This window comes from Bubalus kerabau, chromosome 1, assembly GCF_029407905.1.
Source record: "Bubalus kerabau isolate K-KA32 ecotype Philippines breed swamp buffalo chromosome 1, PCC_UOA_SB_1v2, whole genome shotgun sequence".
NCBI lineage: Eukaryota > Metazoa > Chordata > Mammalia > Artiodactyla > Bovidae > Bubalus > Bubalus kerabau.
The window spans coordinates 97,520,430-97,537,732 of record NC_073624.1 but is presented as its reverse complement, the minus strand read 5'-3'; the positions used below and the strand labels follow the sequence as shown (position 1 = coordinate 97,537,732).

At 37.1% G+C, this 17,303-nt stretch overlaps 1 protein-coding gene across 7 annotated transcripts in view; it reads left to right on the top strand.

Moving 5' to 3' along the window:
• The window catches only part of VEZT (vezatin, adherens junctions transmembrane protein), a 71,254-nt gene that overhangs the window by 40,237 nt on the left and 13,714 nt on the right, over positions 1-17,303 (top strand). For 4 of the 7 annotated variants that reach the window (XM_055585165.1, XM_055585156.1, XM_055585136.1 and 1 more), the window contains 3 exons: positions 1,527-1,676; positions 5,489-5,636; positions 15,635-15,966. In XM_055585165.1, the coding sequence (XP_055441140.1) occupies positions 1,527-1,676; positions 5,489-5,636; positions 15,635-15,966 (630 nt within the window). The remainder of the gene's footprint in view (positions 1-1,526; positions 1,677-5,488; positions 5,637-15,634; positions 15,967-17,303) is intronic. The other 3 variants (XM_055585173.1, XM_055585145.1, XM_055585186.1) reach the window with 1 other exon arrangement.

The following is a 17,303-nucleotide window of genomic DNA, read 5'->3' as shown; positions in this document are numbered from 1 at the left end:
CTCCGTGTCTGTTAATTTTGGTCCTTCCATTGTAAAGTCCACTATTGATAGAGCATAACAAATATTGAATGTCAAATTTTAAAAGTTAAAAATTATGCTAAGTAAAAGTAATAGCTCCTTTTCATTCTTGACTTGTACAACATTTTATTAGGAGGACTGACTGGTTAAGCAGAGTGGCTATGTGTCCAATTAATGCTAGCCTTGTGTTGATGGTTCTGTGCCTTTGTCCTTGTTCCATTTTTACCCATATGTATACAATTAGAATGAAGAGCTAAAATGGGCCAATTAGGCGTGATTTTCCTCTGGATTATGACGTATATCTACTCAAATGCAGATAAAAAATTTTGGAAAAATTGTACTTGTGTCCATCTAAATGGATTGGAAAAAATTATGAGGAATAATAAATTCTGAATCATAATTTTTTAGAAATATTTTTGTTTTTAAGACTGAGTAAAATGGAATACAAACAATAGTGTCCATATGTTGAAAATATTAGTGCTGTTTTATTCTGCCTCAATTTTTCCTCTCTAGCAAATAATTAAACCCTTCTTTGCCTCTATCAGTCATTGTCCTGTTTTTTATAGATTTTTAATGCCTGAATGTGTTTTAATTTGGTTTAACATTTTTTTTAAGTTTTGAGTTAGATGCCTTATTTTACAAATTTGTGGTTATATTGTAATAAATTTATAAATTCCAATATTTTGTCTTACTATTAGGAGTGGTTACTAGTTAGGTGAAAGCCTATTGTCTGGAAAACTGTAATATGAAATCATAATTTCATTTATAAAAGCATAATACATTATATGGCATTGTTACAAATAGGTAGTCCCCCATTTACCTTTGGAAAAGTGCTTATGAAATGTGCTTCCTCTTGAACAGTTTTGAGAGTAGCTATGCTCCTACCTAGTAACCCTTACTTTGCCTTTCTACTTGCATTCCCCTGTTGGCCACTGGTTCTCTTTCTGCGTCCCCTATTTCATTTTGGGTAGGTAAGTTCCAGTGGCTGCAGGTGGGTAAGTAATTTTACCCTACTTTTATGAATGTACAGAATGTATTTCTATACAGTATTTGAATGTTCTGTACAAATGACCAAAAGTATGATTGATAAACATATATAAATGCATATTAAGAACATGAAAGTTTATAATTAAGGCTTTCCTACTTACTGTAGATACCAGGCTTTTGAAAACTAAATGTAAAGTAGTACCACTTTGGTATATTCTAGCAGGTAGAGTATCTATATTAAAAAGTTAGTATCTTAAATAAATATCCCTACATTTCTACTATTATGTCAATTAAAATTAATTGTTCCCCCTGTATCAGAGGAAGTATTCTTTTTTCAATTGTCTTTTTTCTGGTGGCTATATATGTGTCAGGGAAATATCTATTTATGAGACCTGAGTTGGAATATTTATAACCATTTTGTAATGAAAAAAGAATTTTTTCCTAAGTTTAATAAAATTGTGGATTTAGAAAACAAAAACTTTAGGACACCTGTACAGTTGTATCACATTTTACTTTTCAAGTTTGCTTGACAGGGTCAGTGCTGCTTGCCCATTTAATAAAGCTGGACAGCATCCCAGTCAGCATCTCATCGGTCTTCGGAAAGCTGTCTACAGAACTGTCAGAGCCAACTTTCAAGCAGCAAGGCTAGCTACCCTATATATGCTGAAAAAATATCCTTTTCTGTCTATATGTAAGAATAAGCAATGTTTCCAGAGTCCTGAATATAGATATTATAGCTGCATCCTGTAGAACTTAACTGTAAACTGACATCGCCTATTTTGAAGCTGATTTCCATCATCACTTCTATTTTAAAACTGGAAATGCATTCCAGGGGGAATGACAATAATAGACAGGAAGAAAGTTCTTCTGCTTGCATGTGGCTAACAAGGAAAAAACTTGATGTCCTTTCCTTTACTGGTCCAAATAATAAAGTCAAAAGAACCTGGCTTCTCCAGGTCACACTTTTTCAAATTACTGAACATGGCAAATTTGCGTCATGATATGGAAATAAACTGGCAGCAGAAAATCCTTGCCCTTTCAAAAAAACAGGCTCTAGAGTCAGATTGACTTTCTGAATTTTGGCTGTATCAGTTACTGTGTCAGAGACCATAAGCAAGTTTCTTAACTCTCTGTACCTTGCTTCATTTATTTGTAGAATGACAAAAATAACAGTCCTCCTGACTGTTTTTGTTAGATCAAATGAATTATTTTATATAAAGTGCTTAGGCAGTGTCTGATATATAATAAGCACTTAAAGACTGCGTGACAGTAAGTCTGTCTCTTAAATTTACTGAAATAAGAAATTAGTTCTAGTAGTCAGAAAATAGAAGTGTATAAGATCTTTATTTTAGTTAAAATTCATAGATTAAATAATAAGTAAATGGGATGCAAAAACTTTATACCTTCAGTATGTTGGATACTGTGACATTGATGAATATAATGCTTAAAAGTTTATCATTATATCCTTACACAAACCTTTCCAGCTGGATTTTCTTATCCCCACTTAATGAGAAAATGAAATAAAATCACTACTTTATATGAGATTTACCCAGTGTCACACAATTAATAAGAGATAAAATTGTGTCTTTATTGTAGAACTTAGGACTTTAAGCATTTTCTATATGTGTATAGATGTACTATATCTAGATTTATACACACACATACTGTACTATGCTACCACTTTGGATATTGAGAGAAAGTACTTTGATTTTAGTCAGGAACTTGTGTATTCAGGTCCCTTACTGCCTAAATACTTGCCTGCATTGTGCTAGGAAGACAGAGCAAAAACCTGTACTGCCTACTTCTAAAAACTTCTGCGTGTAGTCAGTAGATACTCATAATACAGTAGAGTGCCTGGGGTGCCTTCGAGCATCTCAGGACAATGTACTTGACCTGTGAAGTCACAGAATGCTTTCAGGGAAGCAACACCTGAGCTGACCCTCAAGGAACGAGCTGGAGTTGACCTTGGGAGAAAAAGTCTGCATTTCAAGTAGAAGGAAGCAAGATATAGAAGGAAATAGAGACATGACAGTGTGGCGTGTTAACCGCCAGTAGTTATTCATTCAGTGACTATTATGCCAAGCAATATGCTAGTCACTAGATATGCAGTGATCAGCATAGCAGACGTGGTTCCTGCCTCAATGAGCTTATACTTTCTTAGAAGTGGGGTGGGGGCAGGTGAGGGGGCCTAACGAAGACTGTAGATTGTATGAGTTCCCAGTGCCAGTCACTTTTCTAGGTATGAGGGACCTAGCAGTGAACAAGATAAACGAGATCCTCGTTTTTAGGGAGTTTGCATTCTAGTGAATGATGAATAAAAAGTGAACAGAAAATTTTCAGATGTTTGCTATAAAGAAAAAAAAAAAAACCGGGGGAATAGGATAGAAAGTGCTTGGTAGGTTGCTGTTTTTGATTGAATAATAAGGAAGGCCTTCATTTTAAATGGAGACTTGAGATGGAGTTCCAGTCAGATGCACCAGCAAGTATAAAGAACTTGTGTCAGGAATGAATTTAGCATGATCAAAGTGTAGAAAAAGGATCACCATACTCCAAGACAGGAGCACAGCAAGTTGGAAGTTGGAGTATGAGATAAGATCCAGAATTAGGCAGGGGCCAGATCATATTCTTCACACGGGAAACCTTAAGAAATTAAAAAGTATTATCTACCAAGTATTTCTTTGAAAAGACTTAATACATTATATAAACTCTAGCATCCCTGTTCAAAATAAAAAGAATAAAAATATACAAGATTAGCAATGAGAATAGAGCAAGAAGCTGAAATTATTATATAAGGGAATAGCAACTGAGCACACATGTAACTTTCTGGCCACAGCTTTGAAACCGTAGGGGAAATGAATCATTTCATATCAAAATACAAATTCAAAAACTGACCTAGGAAGAATTGAAAAACTGGAGATTAGACAATTCATAAAAAGAACTCCATTAAAAAAGAACACACTTGGTTGTATATATAAACAGTGGGAAAATACGCAGCTATAAAAAATAGTTCTTGGTATACTATTGTGGAATGTTGTTAAATAAACGAAGTGCACACAGCGGTATTTATGCTACCCTTCCATTTGTGCATAGAAGGAAGTGTAATATGTGTGTATGAGGAGATAAAGAAGTGTGTGTGGGCGTGTGTGTATATTCATATGTATACCCACATACATATTTATGTTTAGATTTCCTTATATGTATGTCCACAATAATAAAATATCTTAACTATACACAGATACTGGTAGCAGTGATTGCCTTTGCTTTTGGGTAGGAACTAGGTGGCTAAGAGATAGAGATAGCAAGCAGTTTTTACAATACCTTGTAAAATGTTAATCCCATAAATACCTTACTTATTCAAAAACTAAGTGAATGAAAAAAATGTTTAACTCCCTAGTCCAGATGGTTTTATAATTTAACAAAAACCTATTTTAGACCATAGAAAAGGTTAGATAGAAAGCTGCTCTACATCATTTTATTTATGCAGATACTATAATCTCACTTCTAAAACATGAGGTAATACACAGAATAAAAACTACAGACCAGTCTTGCCAATGGAGATAAAAAATATTTAAATAGAATATTTATAAATTTGGCCTAGTACTGTATCAAAAGATTATTATAATATGACCAAATAGGAATATGCTATAAATGCATGAATAGTTCAAATATTAATATAAAGAATTGTATGGATATAATTCTTTACAAAAAACAATTGAAGAGGAGGAAATCACATAGTAAAGTTGGCAGCTGCCATGAGGAAGAGGGAGACAGAAGGAGCAGCAGCCTGTGTCAGACAACCTGGATGCAGCAGGCTAGTGTTATATCAGTAGTTGAATGTTTTCAGGTCATTGTTGTCAGGTAATGATGTCCTGCAGTATGTAAACGGGGAGATAAAGAGAAGTATTTACTATAGGGTGGTAAGGGCCTGAGCCATGCAGTTGAGTACATGATACAGTTTCAAAAGGCACGTGTCAAAAATAACTAAATTAGTACTTTAGCACTTGTGAAGAGTTGAACTTTTAACTGTCTAGTTATAAAGATATTTTATTCTCACATTTCCTGTAAGATTTGAGGTATATTAATCTATTAGATTTTAAGATTTATTTCTTTTTAAACTGATGTAAATCTCCAAGGTCAGATACCTTTACTTATCTTTTTCCTGAACTTTGAGGAGAATTACATCACTTTTTAAAAAGAAACTAATCTGAAAATCTAATAGCCGACTAATTGGAAAAGACCCTGATGGTGGGAAAAATTGAGAGCAAGAGGAAGAGGGGGCCACAGAGTATGAGATGGTTGGATAGCATCACTGAATCAATGAACATGAGTTTGAGCAAATTCGGGGAGATAGTGAAGAACAAGGAAACCTGGCATCCTGAAGTTCATGGGGTCGCAAAAAGTCGGACACGATTTAGCCACTGAAAAACTGTACCCTTTGTACTTTAATGAAAAGGCTTTGTTGATTGCCTTAACCTAATTTAACCTACCCCCTGAACTCCGAGAGTGACAATGTAACCAACTACATCTGTGTGGTACCTTTTAAGGAGCTGGGCCTTGGACTTAGTGAAGAGCAGATTTCAGAAGAGGAAGCACATAACCTTACGGATGGCTTCAGCCTGCCTGCGTTGAAGGTAATCCATTCATGGGCGTGAAGGGCTAAAGAAAAGATAGATGCATTTGGGTTGTGTTCGTGCTTTCTGAATGTACGTGGTACACCTGTCCCCCGACTTTTGTTGTTTGCTGGATACCATTACCATAATAGCCTCACTGGTGTTTTTGAAGCTGCCTTTAAAAATGGAGAGTATCATAAAGATTGGATGAGGAAATCCTTATAGTCCGATGTTAAAATACTTAAAATTCTTAATATATATATTTCTTGAATTAAATTAGAATTTGAAGATAAATGAGTTTAAAAGGAACCCAACGTGTGATTTTGTTTACTAGCCATTTGTTTCAACAAACATGGGTAAAGAACTTACAAGATCTACCCCTTGGGAAATCTTCCAGATCCTTGTTTAGAACAAGAATTTTTTCATATGTTAAAAGTCTCTTAAAAGGATATATTTGACTACATAAACTTCTAAACTTTAAATGCTGTATCCTTTAAATGTGAATAAGCTCGGGGCGGGGGGGGAGGGGAAATGCAATGATTTATAAGCAAAGGGCTTGAATTCTTTCTATATAAAGAAAAATAAGATACGTAAAACCTATTGAAGATAGATCAGGTGCGTGAGTTGCCAGTTCATAAAAGAAGAAATAGAAATGGCCAATAAATATGATATAAATTTCAATCTTATTACTAATGAAAGTAACAAAGAAAAATAAGTAAATATTTTGCCAAGGATTCTGAAAGTTGATAATAGTCATCATCAGTGAAGACTTTGAGAGAACTCACACCAGAGGTAAAAGTGTCAACTGCATCACTTTAGCAGTGAATACCAGTCTTTACAAATGTACCCTTTACTCCATCGACTTTAGCTTATAGATTCATCTCAGAAAGTAATCGAAGATATATTCAAAGTATGTTCATAATATTATTACAGCAGCAAATATTGGAAAGAAAGGAAAAGTTCAGTGATATGAGATTGGTAATGATTTATGGTGTATTCATTTACTGAACTGTTTTGGAGTTAGTAGTAGAAAAAAAATAACATGAAAAAACATAAGTTAAAGAATGTTACAAAACTGTATGTATTTTAAGATTCCAGCAATATTTTTTGAAAGTCAGTCCAAATGTCTCAAAGTTCATTTTCAGTATTTAGCAAACTCCACTTCGATATTTCTTTATTCCTAGTCTTTAAACTTCACTTGATACTGTGGAAATCAGTACAAGTGTAATTAACAGCATATTTTTCAACATCCATTTTGTTTTGAGACTTTATGAACTTTCACATCTTTGAAATTTTCAGATCCTCATAAAAGTTCTAGTTCTCCTGTTTTTCTTTCCAGTTACTTGAAATTCACCTTGACTAATTTTTAATGTCATTCTAACCCATCTTAATAAATGTCACCATACAACTTACTAAGCTAGATACCTGTTTACTGTCATCCTTATCCCTCTTTTTACCCCTCACATATAAGCTATCAGTAGATTTTTGTGCCACCTTTAAACTACATTTTAAAGTCTTTCCCTTTTTTTCATGTCATTTCCCACCATTCTAGTCATAGCTGCCATCATTCTTATCAAGGCCACTACAATAATTTTCTTTTTGGTTTACCTTAGTTCCTTAAAATTTGTTTCAGAATGCACTTTGACATTTACAGTGCCTTAAAAATGATAGAATCAGTAATTCCACTTACGCAAATCTTTCTTAAGGAAATTATTTCAAGTATCTTAAAGCTTTATGTACCAAGTTGCTTATTAGCTCTGTTCATAATAGTTAAAATGGAGAAGGCAATGGCACCCCACTCCAGTATTCTTGCCTGGAAAATCCCATGGACGGAGGAGCCTGGTAGGCTGGAGTCCATGGGGTCGCAAAGAGTCGGACACGACTGAGCGACTTCACTTTCACTTTTTCACTTTCATGCATTGGAGAAGGAAATGGCAACCCACTCCTGTTCTTGCCTGGAGAATCCCAGGGACGGGGGAGCCTGGTGGGCTGCCGTCTATGGGGTCGCACAGAGACGGACGCGACTGAAGTGACTTAGCAGCAGCAGCAGCATAATAGTTAAAAATGGAACACTGCCTAAATGTGCAGCAGTAGAGGAATAGTTGCATGAATTATGTTAAATCCAATAGGGACCATTGAATAATAGCTACAACTTGCTTATAAAGATTTTGTAAAAATTTGGAGAAACCAGTGCAACAATCAGAATAAGTAAATATATATTTAGTATGACCACAACTCTGTTTTTAAAAAAGACCATGAGAAAATACTAATATACAATTAGCTATTCTTAGGGTGGTTGCACTATAGGTAATTCCATTTACTTCTAAATTCAATACCATGACCATGCTTTATTCTGTGAATGGAAGTAGTCATTTTCAAAAGACAGTTTGGGAGATTCTTAATGATGAAAAAGCAGGGACTTTGGAATTAAGCAGATGTGGGTTTACATTTTAGCCCTGACACTGACTAGTTGTTTGACCTGAATGAGTTATTCTTTGAATTTACTAAGCTGTAAAAAGAGATTACCATACCTGCCCTACATGGTTTTAGATTAAATGAGAAAACATAGAAAATACCTACAACAAAGCTTGGTTAACCCAAAATGGTAATAGCTGTTACTCTTTAAGAAGGATTTGGAGAGAGAATTATGGTCATATTTCTTTCTGTTTTAAATAATTTTTTCTTTACTCATCAAGATGTCTTAGTTATTTCCCTATTTTTCTGTGCTTTTTAAAAAGCTTGTTAAATCCTGGATTATATTTTGTCCAAGTACAGGCAGCAAAGAGAAAAAGTGGGTCTCTTGGAGTCAGACTTCTAGGTTTGACTCTTGCCACCTGACTATTGATATGGTCTTGAACAAGTCGTCGTTTCTGTGTTCATAAAAATGAGATAGTGCTTATCACTAAAGGATTAAATATTCACCAGTCCAGTGCCTGGGACTGAGTAAGTGATTAATAAATGTTAGCTGATTTTTTAAATTCCATCTGACATGACCTATTCTAAAATGTGGGACACGTTCACTTATCTCCTCCACATACTATGATGAAGGATGTAGCTGGATCCTCTTTGCTCACCCATATTATTTTACAAATGAAACTTTAGTGTTTTAATTCTGTTTTATTTTGACATATAACTAATATATAACTAAACTTGGTAATTGTGTTCCATCATTACCAGGAACATCAGACTCCAAAAGTGGCCTGTCTTGAGATTTATTTTATAAACTGCTAAAAATTCCTGTAACGTTCAAAAACTGTGTAGGGCCACCTTGTTCAGTTGTCATTATATCCAGATAAAGAATTTCAAAGTGAATTTTATAAGCTAAATTCTAAAAGTAAATTATTTCTCAAAAGAGCAACACTAATTAAAGCTTTTAAAAAAAATGTAGTGAAAGATGGTTTACAAATCAGGTCCTTTTGTTTTCCTTTGTAATCTTCATTATGTCTTTTAAAGAAAATGTTTTGTTTTGTTTTTTCAATTGCTTGCATATCTTCTCTCAGGAGAGGTTCAGTTCAGTCACTCAATCGTGTCCAATTCTCTGTGACCCCATGGACTATAGCACGCCAGGCTTCCCTGTCAATTACCAACTCCTGGAGTTTGCTCAAATTCATATCCATCCAGTTGGTAATGCCATCCAACCATTTCATCCTCTTTTGTCCCCTTCTTCTCTCGCTTTAAATCTTTCCCATCATCAGGGTCTTTTCTAATGAGTCCGTTCTTCACATAAGGTGGCCAAAGTATTGGAGCTTTAGCTTTAGCATCAGTCCTTCCAATGAATATTCAGGACTAATTTCCTTGGTTATTGACTGGTTTGATCTCATTGCAGTCCAAGGGAATCTCAAGAGTTTTCTCCAACACCACAGTTCAAAAGCATCAATTCTTCGGCACTCAGCCTTCTTTATGGTCCAACTCTCTCATCCATGCATGACTACTGGAAAAACCATAGCTTTGACTATGTGGACCTTTATCGGCAAAGTAATGTCTCTGCTTTTTAATAGGGTGTCTAGGTTTCTCACAGCTTTTCTTCCAAGGCGCTTGCTTCCATAAAAGCAAGTGTCTTTTAATTTCAAGGCTGCAGTCACCATCTACAGTGATTTTGGAGCCCACGAAAATAAAGTGTGTCCAACAAAAATAAACTTATTTCCATTGTTTTCCCATCTGTTTGCCATAAAGCGATGGGACCAGATGCCATGATCTTAGTTTTTGAATGTTGAGTTTTAAGCCAACTTTTTCACTCTTGTCTTTCATTTTCATCAAAACGCTCTTGAGTTCCTCTTCACTTTCTGCCGTAAGTGTGGTGTCATCTGCATATCTGAGATATCTTTCTCCCAGCAATCTTGATTCAAGCTTGTGCTTCATCCAGTCTAGCATTTCCCATGATGTACTCTGCATAAAAGTTAAATAAACAGGGTGACAGTATATAAGCCTTGACGTACTCCTTTCCCAATTTGGAACCAGGCCATTGTTTCATGTCTGATTCTGTTGATTCTTGATCTGCATATAGATTTCTCAAGAGGCAAGTAAGGTAGTCTGGTGTTCAGGAGAGCTTAGCAGTAGCAAATGCTGCATCTTTGGAAAGGAAAGAAACTTCCTAACTGTATCCTAAGGAGAGACATATGTGAAATATCTAGTACAGAGTCCTTACCCCTCTTTTTTCCTTAGTTCAAAATTTTTATTAGTTTTTTGTAAAATTATTATAAAGAGTATCTTTCCTGCTTTAAAAAGCAGATCTACATTTTTGAAAATGCCTTTTTTTTGGTCTTGCTGCCTGGCTTGCAAGATCTTAGTTCACTGACCAGGGATTGAACCAGGGCCACAGCAGTGAAAATGCCAAGTCCTAACCAATTGACTGCAGGGGACTCCCTGAAAATGCTTTAAAACAGCATTTCCTAATTGCCCATAAACTATGGTTATCCCCTCATCCAGAGCGACTTCCCTTACTCAAAGAACAAACAAGAAAAAATGTGTATTTCTAAGTTCCGGTTTCATTGGATAACATAGCAATGATTAGATAATAGTCTTTTTTTTTTTTTTAGGGCAATAAGCTATGCCAACTTGATTTTTTAGTTGTGTGAAACAACTAGAATCTGAAACCCTAGAATCATCCTTGTTAACACTTTTACTCATAAACCATCTGTCAAGAGATTCTGTCCATTCTGTATGTATCCAGAGTGTGCCCTCTGCTTACCTCTTACTGAAGTAGAACGGTTCTATGAAGACCTACAAAATCTTATAGAACTAAAACCCAAAAAAGATGTCCTTTTCATTATAGGGGACTGGAATGCAAAAGTAGGAAGTCAATAAATACCTGGAGTAACAGGCATATTTGGCCTTGGAGTAAGAATAAAGTAGGGCAAAGGCTAATAAAGTTTTGCCAAGAGAACGCACTGGTCATAGCAAATACCCTCTTCCAACAAAACAAGAGAAGACTCTACACATGGACATCAACAGATGGTCAATACTGAAATCAGATTGATTATATTCTTTGCAGCCAAAGATGGAGAAGCTCTATAGCATCCACAAAAACAAGACCAGAAGCTGACTGTGGCTCAGATCATGAACTTCTTATTGCCAAATTCAGGCTTAAATTGAAGAAAGTAGGGAAAACCACTCCATTTAGGTATGACCTAATTCAAGCCCTTATGATTATACAGTGGAAATGACAAGTAGATTCAAGGGATTACATCTGATAGGGTGCCTGAAGAACTGTGGATGGAGGTTTGTGACACCGTACAGGAGGCAGGGATCAAGACCATGCTCAAGAAAAAAAAATGCAAAATGGCAAATTTGTAAGGCATATTTGTAAGGCCTCCTCAAACAGGAGAAGCCCTTACAAATAGCTGTGAAAAGAAGAGAAGCGAAAGGCAAAGGAGAAAAGGAAGGATATCCATTTGAATTCAGAGTTCCAAAGAATAGCAAGGAGAGATAAGAAAGCCTTCCTCAGTGATCAATGCAAGGAAATAGAGGAAAACAATAGAATGGGAAAGACTAGAGATGTCTTCAAGAAAATTAGAGATACCAAGGGAACATTTCATGCAAAGATGGGCTCAATAAAAGACAGAAATGGTATGGACCTCACAGAAACAGAGGATATTAAGAAGAGGTGGCAAGAATACACAGAAGAACTACACAGAAAAGATCTTCATAACCCAGATAATCATGCTGGTGTGATCATTCACCTAGAGCCAGACATCCTGGAATGAGAAGTCAAGTGGGCCTTAGGAAGCATCACTACAAACAAAGCTAGTGGAGGTGATGGAATTCCAGTTGAGCTATTTCAAATCCTAAAAGATGATGCTGTAAAAATGCTACAGTCAATATGCCAGAAAATTGGAGAACTCAGCAATGGCCACAGGACTGGAAAAAGTCAGTTTTCATTCCAGTCCCAAAGAAAGGCAATGCCAAAGAATGCTCAAACTATTGCACAATTGCACTCATCTCACATGCTAGTAAAGTAATGCTCAAAATTCTCCAGGCCAGACTTCAACAGTACATTAACCGTGAAGTTGAACCGTGAACTTCCAGAATGTCAAGCTGGTTTTAGAAAAGGCAGAGGAACCAGAGATCAAATTGCCAACATCCAGTGGATCATCGAAAAAGCAAGAGAGTTCCAGAAAAACATCTACTTCTGCTTTATTGACTATGCCAAAGCCTTTGACTGTGTGGATCACAATAAACTGGAAAATTCTGAAAGAGATGGGAATACCAGACCATCTGATCTGCCTCTTGAGAAACCTGCATGCAGGTCAGGAAGCAACAGTTAGAACTGGACATGGAACAACAGACTGGTTCCAAATCAGGAAAGGGGTACATCAAGGGTGTATATTATTGCCCTGCATATTTAACTTGTATGCAGAGTACATCATGAGAAACACTGGGCTGGAGGAAGCACAAGCTGGAATCAAGATTGCCAGGAGAAATATCAATAACCACAGATATGCAGATGACACCACCCTTGTGGCAGAAAGCAAAGAAGAACTAAAGAGCCTGTAAGAGGAGAGTGAAAAAGTTGGCTTAAAACTCAGCATTCAGAAAACGAAGATCATGGCATCTGGTCCCATCACTTCATGGCAAATAGATGGGGAAACAGTGGAAACAGTGACAGACTTTGTTTTGGGGGGCTCCAAAGTCACTGCAAATGGTGGCTTCAGCCATGAAATTAAAAGACGCTTACTCCTTGGAAGAAAAGTTATGACCAGCGTGTTAAAAAGCAGAGGCATTACTTTGTCAACAAAGGTCCGTCTAGTCAAACCTCAGGTTTTTCCAGTAGTCATGTATGGATGTGAGAGTTGGACTATAAAGAAAGCTGAGCACTGAACAGTTGATACTTTTGGACTGTGGCATTGGAAAAGACTCTTTGAGAGTCCCTTGGACAGCAAGGAGATCCAACCAGTCCATCCTAAAGGAAATCAGTCCTGAATACTCATTGGAAGGACTGATGCTGAAGCTGAAACTCCAATACTTTGGCCACTTGATGTGAAGAACTCACTCATTTGAAAAGACCCTGATGCTGGGAGGGATTGGGGGCAGGAGGAGAAGGGGATGACAGAGGATGAGATGGTTGGATGGCATCACCAACTCTTGGACATGAGTTTGAGTAATCTCCGGGAGTTGGTGATGGACAAGGAAGCCTTCAGTCCATGGGGTTCCAAAGAGTCGGACACAACTGCGCAACTGAACTGAACTACCTGTTACCACTCACCATTATATGCAAGGTACCTTGTTAATTCCCACCTGCATTACTGCAGTAACCTGTCTTCTGCTCACCTCCCTATTATCTATCAACACAGCAGCCAGAATGATCTTGTTAAAGCTTAACTCGAATCATATTACTCTAATGCTTAGAAACCTTCAGTAGCTCCCTGTTTCTCTTAAAAATCCAATTACATACTCTCCCCCTTGCTTAGTGTATCCCTCTGCTATTCTCTCCTTCCTCTTCCTCTCACATATACACACACAATCACACATTTGCTGTTCCCCTTCTCTGCTATATTCTCCCCATACCCTGTCAGCCAAGAAACTTATCTTTTACTTGTTAATATCTATTGACCAACTACGTGAACATAAGCTCCATCAGGGCAGGGATATTTTTCACCTTTGTTCTTTGCTGTATTATTAGCACCTATAATACTGCTTGGCACATCATTGATGCTCAAAAAACACTTGATGAATGAACAAATAAAGGGATAAAGAAAAATTTTGTGGGGGCCACACTGCACAACTTGTGGAATCTTAGTTTCCCAACCAGGGATTGAGCCTGGCCACAGCAGTAAAAGCACAAAGACAGCCACGGGACCACCAGAGAATATCCAGGAAAATTATTTTAGTGAAGAAATTTAATGGTTAAGTAAGACTTCTGCAATAGCTTGTATTTATATTTAAGAATTCTTGGTGTATCTTTAGTGATTTGGATTTTTGGCCTTGCTTATTTTAAAAAAATGTTAATAGTAGAATAGGTTTACATTAAATTATCTTAATTCATTATTTGCGTAATTTTAAAATTCATTTAATATACCAGTTTAAATAATGTCCATTTTCATATTTATAAAAAACTAGAATCTAAATTATCCAAAGTGGTTGAATCCTCTCTGTTATCTGCTAACTCCTTTTCATACTAGATTGTATTTGTATGTTTGATATTGTCCTCTTGAACAGGACGATTTCTAGGAATCCTTTGCTGCCGGGATCAAGGTGTGTCTTTCAAGAATGGTTGTTGTAGTTTCTCATGCCAGACATTCCTGAGTATGATCACTCTGGAACTGATTTTTATGTTATTTCTTAGCTATTTCCTAGGCCAAAATATTGGTATAATTTTGAACCCCAAACTCTGGATCCATCAGTGACTTATTTCTTTGGACTTACATAGATCCATCATTCCTGCTCTCTCCATTTCTCCTTTGTATACAGTTTAAAAAAAAATAATTCATCAAAGAACATTCATTTCTAATTAGGTATGTCTTATTCCATCAGCATTTCTCTTTTAGGACAGTCAGTCAGTCCGTTCAGTCGCTCAGTTGTGTCCAACTCTTTGCGACCCCATGAACCGCAGCATGCCAGGCCTCCCTGTCCATCATCAACTCCCAGAGTTTACCCAAACCCACGTCCATTGAGTTGGTGATGCCATCCAACCATCTCATCCTCTGTCGTCCCCTTCTCCTCCTGCCCCCAATCCCTCCCAGCATCAGGGTCTTTTCAAATGAATCAGCTCTTCGCATCAGGTTGCCAAAGTATTGGAGTTTCAGCTTCAACATCAGTCCTTCCAATGAATATTCAGGACTGATCTCCTTTAGGATGGACTGGTTGGATCTCCTTGCGGTCCGAGGGACTCTCAAGAGTCTTCTCCAACACCACAGTTCAAAAGCATCAATTCTTCGGCGCTCAGCTTTCTTCACAGTCCAACTCTCACATCCATACATGACCACTGGAAAAACCATAGCCTTGACTAGACGGACCTTTGTTGACAAAGTAATGTCTCTGCTTTTCAATATTCTGTCTAGGTTGGTCATAACTTTCCTTCCAAGGAGTAAGCATCTTTTAATTTCATGGCTGCAATCACCGTCTGCTAAACTGGTATAAGCTGCTATAGGATCAGAAGTTTGTATGTGCTATGACTACATAATTTGATGTAACATGGGCTTCCCAGGTCTCGCTAGTGGTAAAGAACCGCTTCCAGTGCAGGAGCTGAAGGAGTTGTGGGTTTGATCCCTTGGTCTGGAAGATCCCTTGGAGAAGGGCATGGCAAACCACTCCAGTATTCTTGCCTGGAGAATCAATCCCATGGACAGAGAAGCCTGGTGAGCTATGGTCCATAGAATCACAAGGAGTTGGACATGACTAAAGCAACTTAGCATGTAGGCATGCATTCTTCGCTACTCTTAGAGTTAGTTCAAGCTCAGCTATATTCATTACTTAGGATAAATTGAAAAGTTTAATCCAGAAATTAAGATAAATAAATTTGTAGTTTGTTTTGAATATTGGCCAGTATTTTTTTACTGATCTTGTTCTTTTTTTCTTTTTAGGTTCTGTTTCAGCTCTGGGTGGCACAGAGTTCAGAGTTCTTTAGGCGGCTAGCCCTGTTACTTTCTACAACAAATTCACCTCCTGGGCCCTTACTTACTCCAGCACTTTTGCCTCATTGTATCTTATCTGATGTGACTCAAGGTCTACCTCATGCTCATTCTGCCTGTTTGGAAGAGCTTAAGCGCAGCTATGAGTTCTACCGGTACTTTGAAACTCAGCACCAGTCGGTACCCCAGTGTTTCTCCAGAACTCAGCAGAAGTCAAGAGAACTGAGTAATGTTCACACGGCAGTACGCAGCTTGCAGCTGCATCTGAAAGCATTACTGAATGAGTAAGTTTAGAAGCCACGTAAGGAAACATCCCCGTGATTAGCAGGCTTCATTCTCCTGCCATTGTGGTTGTTGGCTTGTGTCCTAGCTGAAAAGAAGCAACAAAGTCGAGACACGCAGCCTAAAGGATGGTTTCAACCTACAAATGTAACAAACTGATTTGTTAGTACTGTAGTTGGGGGGATTCATTTATAGTTTTTACTTTTTTTATTTCAACAAAAAACCTAGAAAGATAGGACAAAAGCCGAGAAGTATTATTATATGTAGTTGAAGAGCATTATATTGCTATTTTTCTGAATAAGAGGTTTGGACATTTTTCTATAGCATAGAACAAGTTTTTTGGCCCCAATTGGATAGTAAAATGTAGGATCCATAGTTTATATTTGTTGATCTTCTACTTCACATGGTATTGTTAGTACTCCACCTTAGTAAAATGCAGTGTCCAGTCATTTCAGTGAAATTTTTCTATAACAGATACTCATAGTATAGGACTGGATCAAATGAATGAGTTGGTTCATGTTGTGTTGTAATCAGGGGAAGGTCAGAGGAATTTAATGAGTTGAGAAGATTGTAGGTGATGTATTTGACCCTGGATACCAAGCAAGATGTGGAAGGGGGAGGGCAGCAGTTGATTTTCAAAGATAAAAAAATGCATCAGAAGGACTTGAAATCTCAGTAAAATCAAAAGGCTCATTTACCAGAGTGAAGAAGGATGTGATGTACACAGATAGGAAATTAAGGTCAGAAAGACATTTTAAAAAGGTAAGTTCTTAACCATCAATTCAAGGTCTGAGATAGGTATATAATACTCATGTAAAGGTTGAGGCATAGGGAACAATTAAGACACTATGAGGCGGTGATGTTCCATTGGTCTGTTGCTGCTGTTCTAAGAAAGCTGTTTCCCACTGGGAATGTGGGAGATAAGGCTGTCCATTTGAGTGGGTGGCAAAAGGTGGATCATCATGAGAGGAAAACAAGATTTCAGTGGATGGAAAGGTTGTGTTAGGCAAACCAGGGTCTATCAAGAATTAATGTTTGGCAATGGAATCAGAAATGTACAGGGTGTAATAAAATGCATTAGCATGAGGAAGATGGTTTGGGAAGAAAGAGTGCTACACTAGATGGACATGAAAATGACAAAGAAGGGCTGTGTACCTTGGCCAGGGATTATGGAAAATACATGGGAGGTATGTTTCCTGTTAAAAAATGAAAGATTTTATGTACGCTACTGTAATCACCCTTCAAAATACTTCACTAGAGAGCAGTCTGGTCACAGAGCATCTTATCTGATTTGCTCTTTAGCACTGCCACACACAGCTTTGAAAAGTGTTACCTAAAA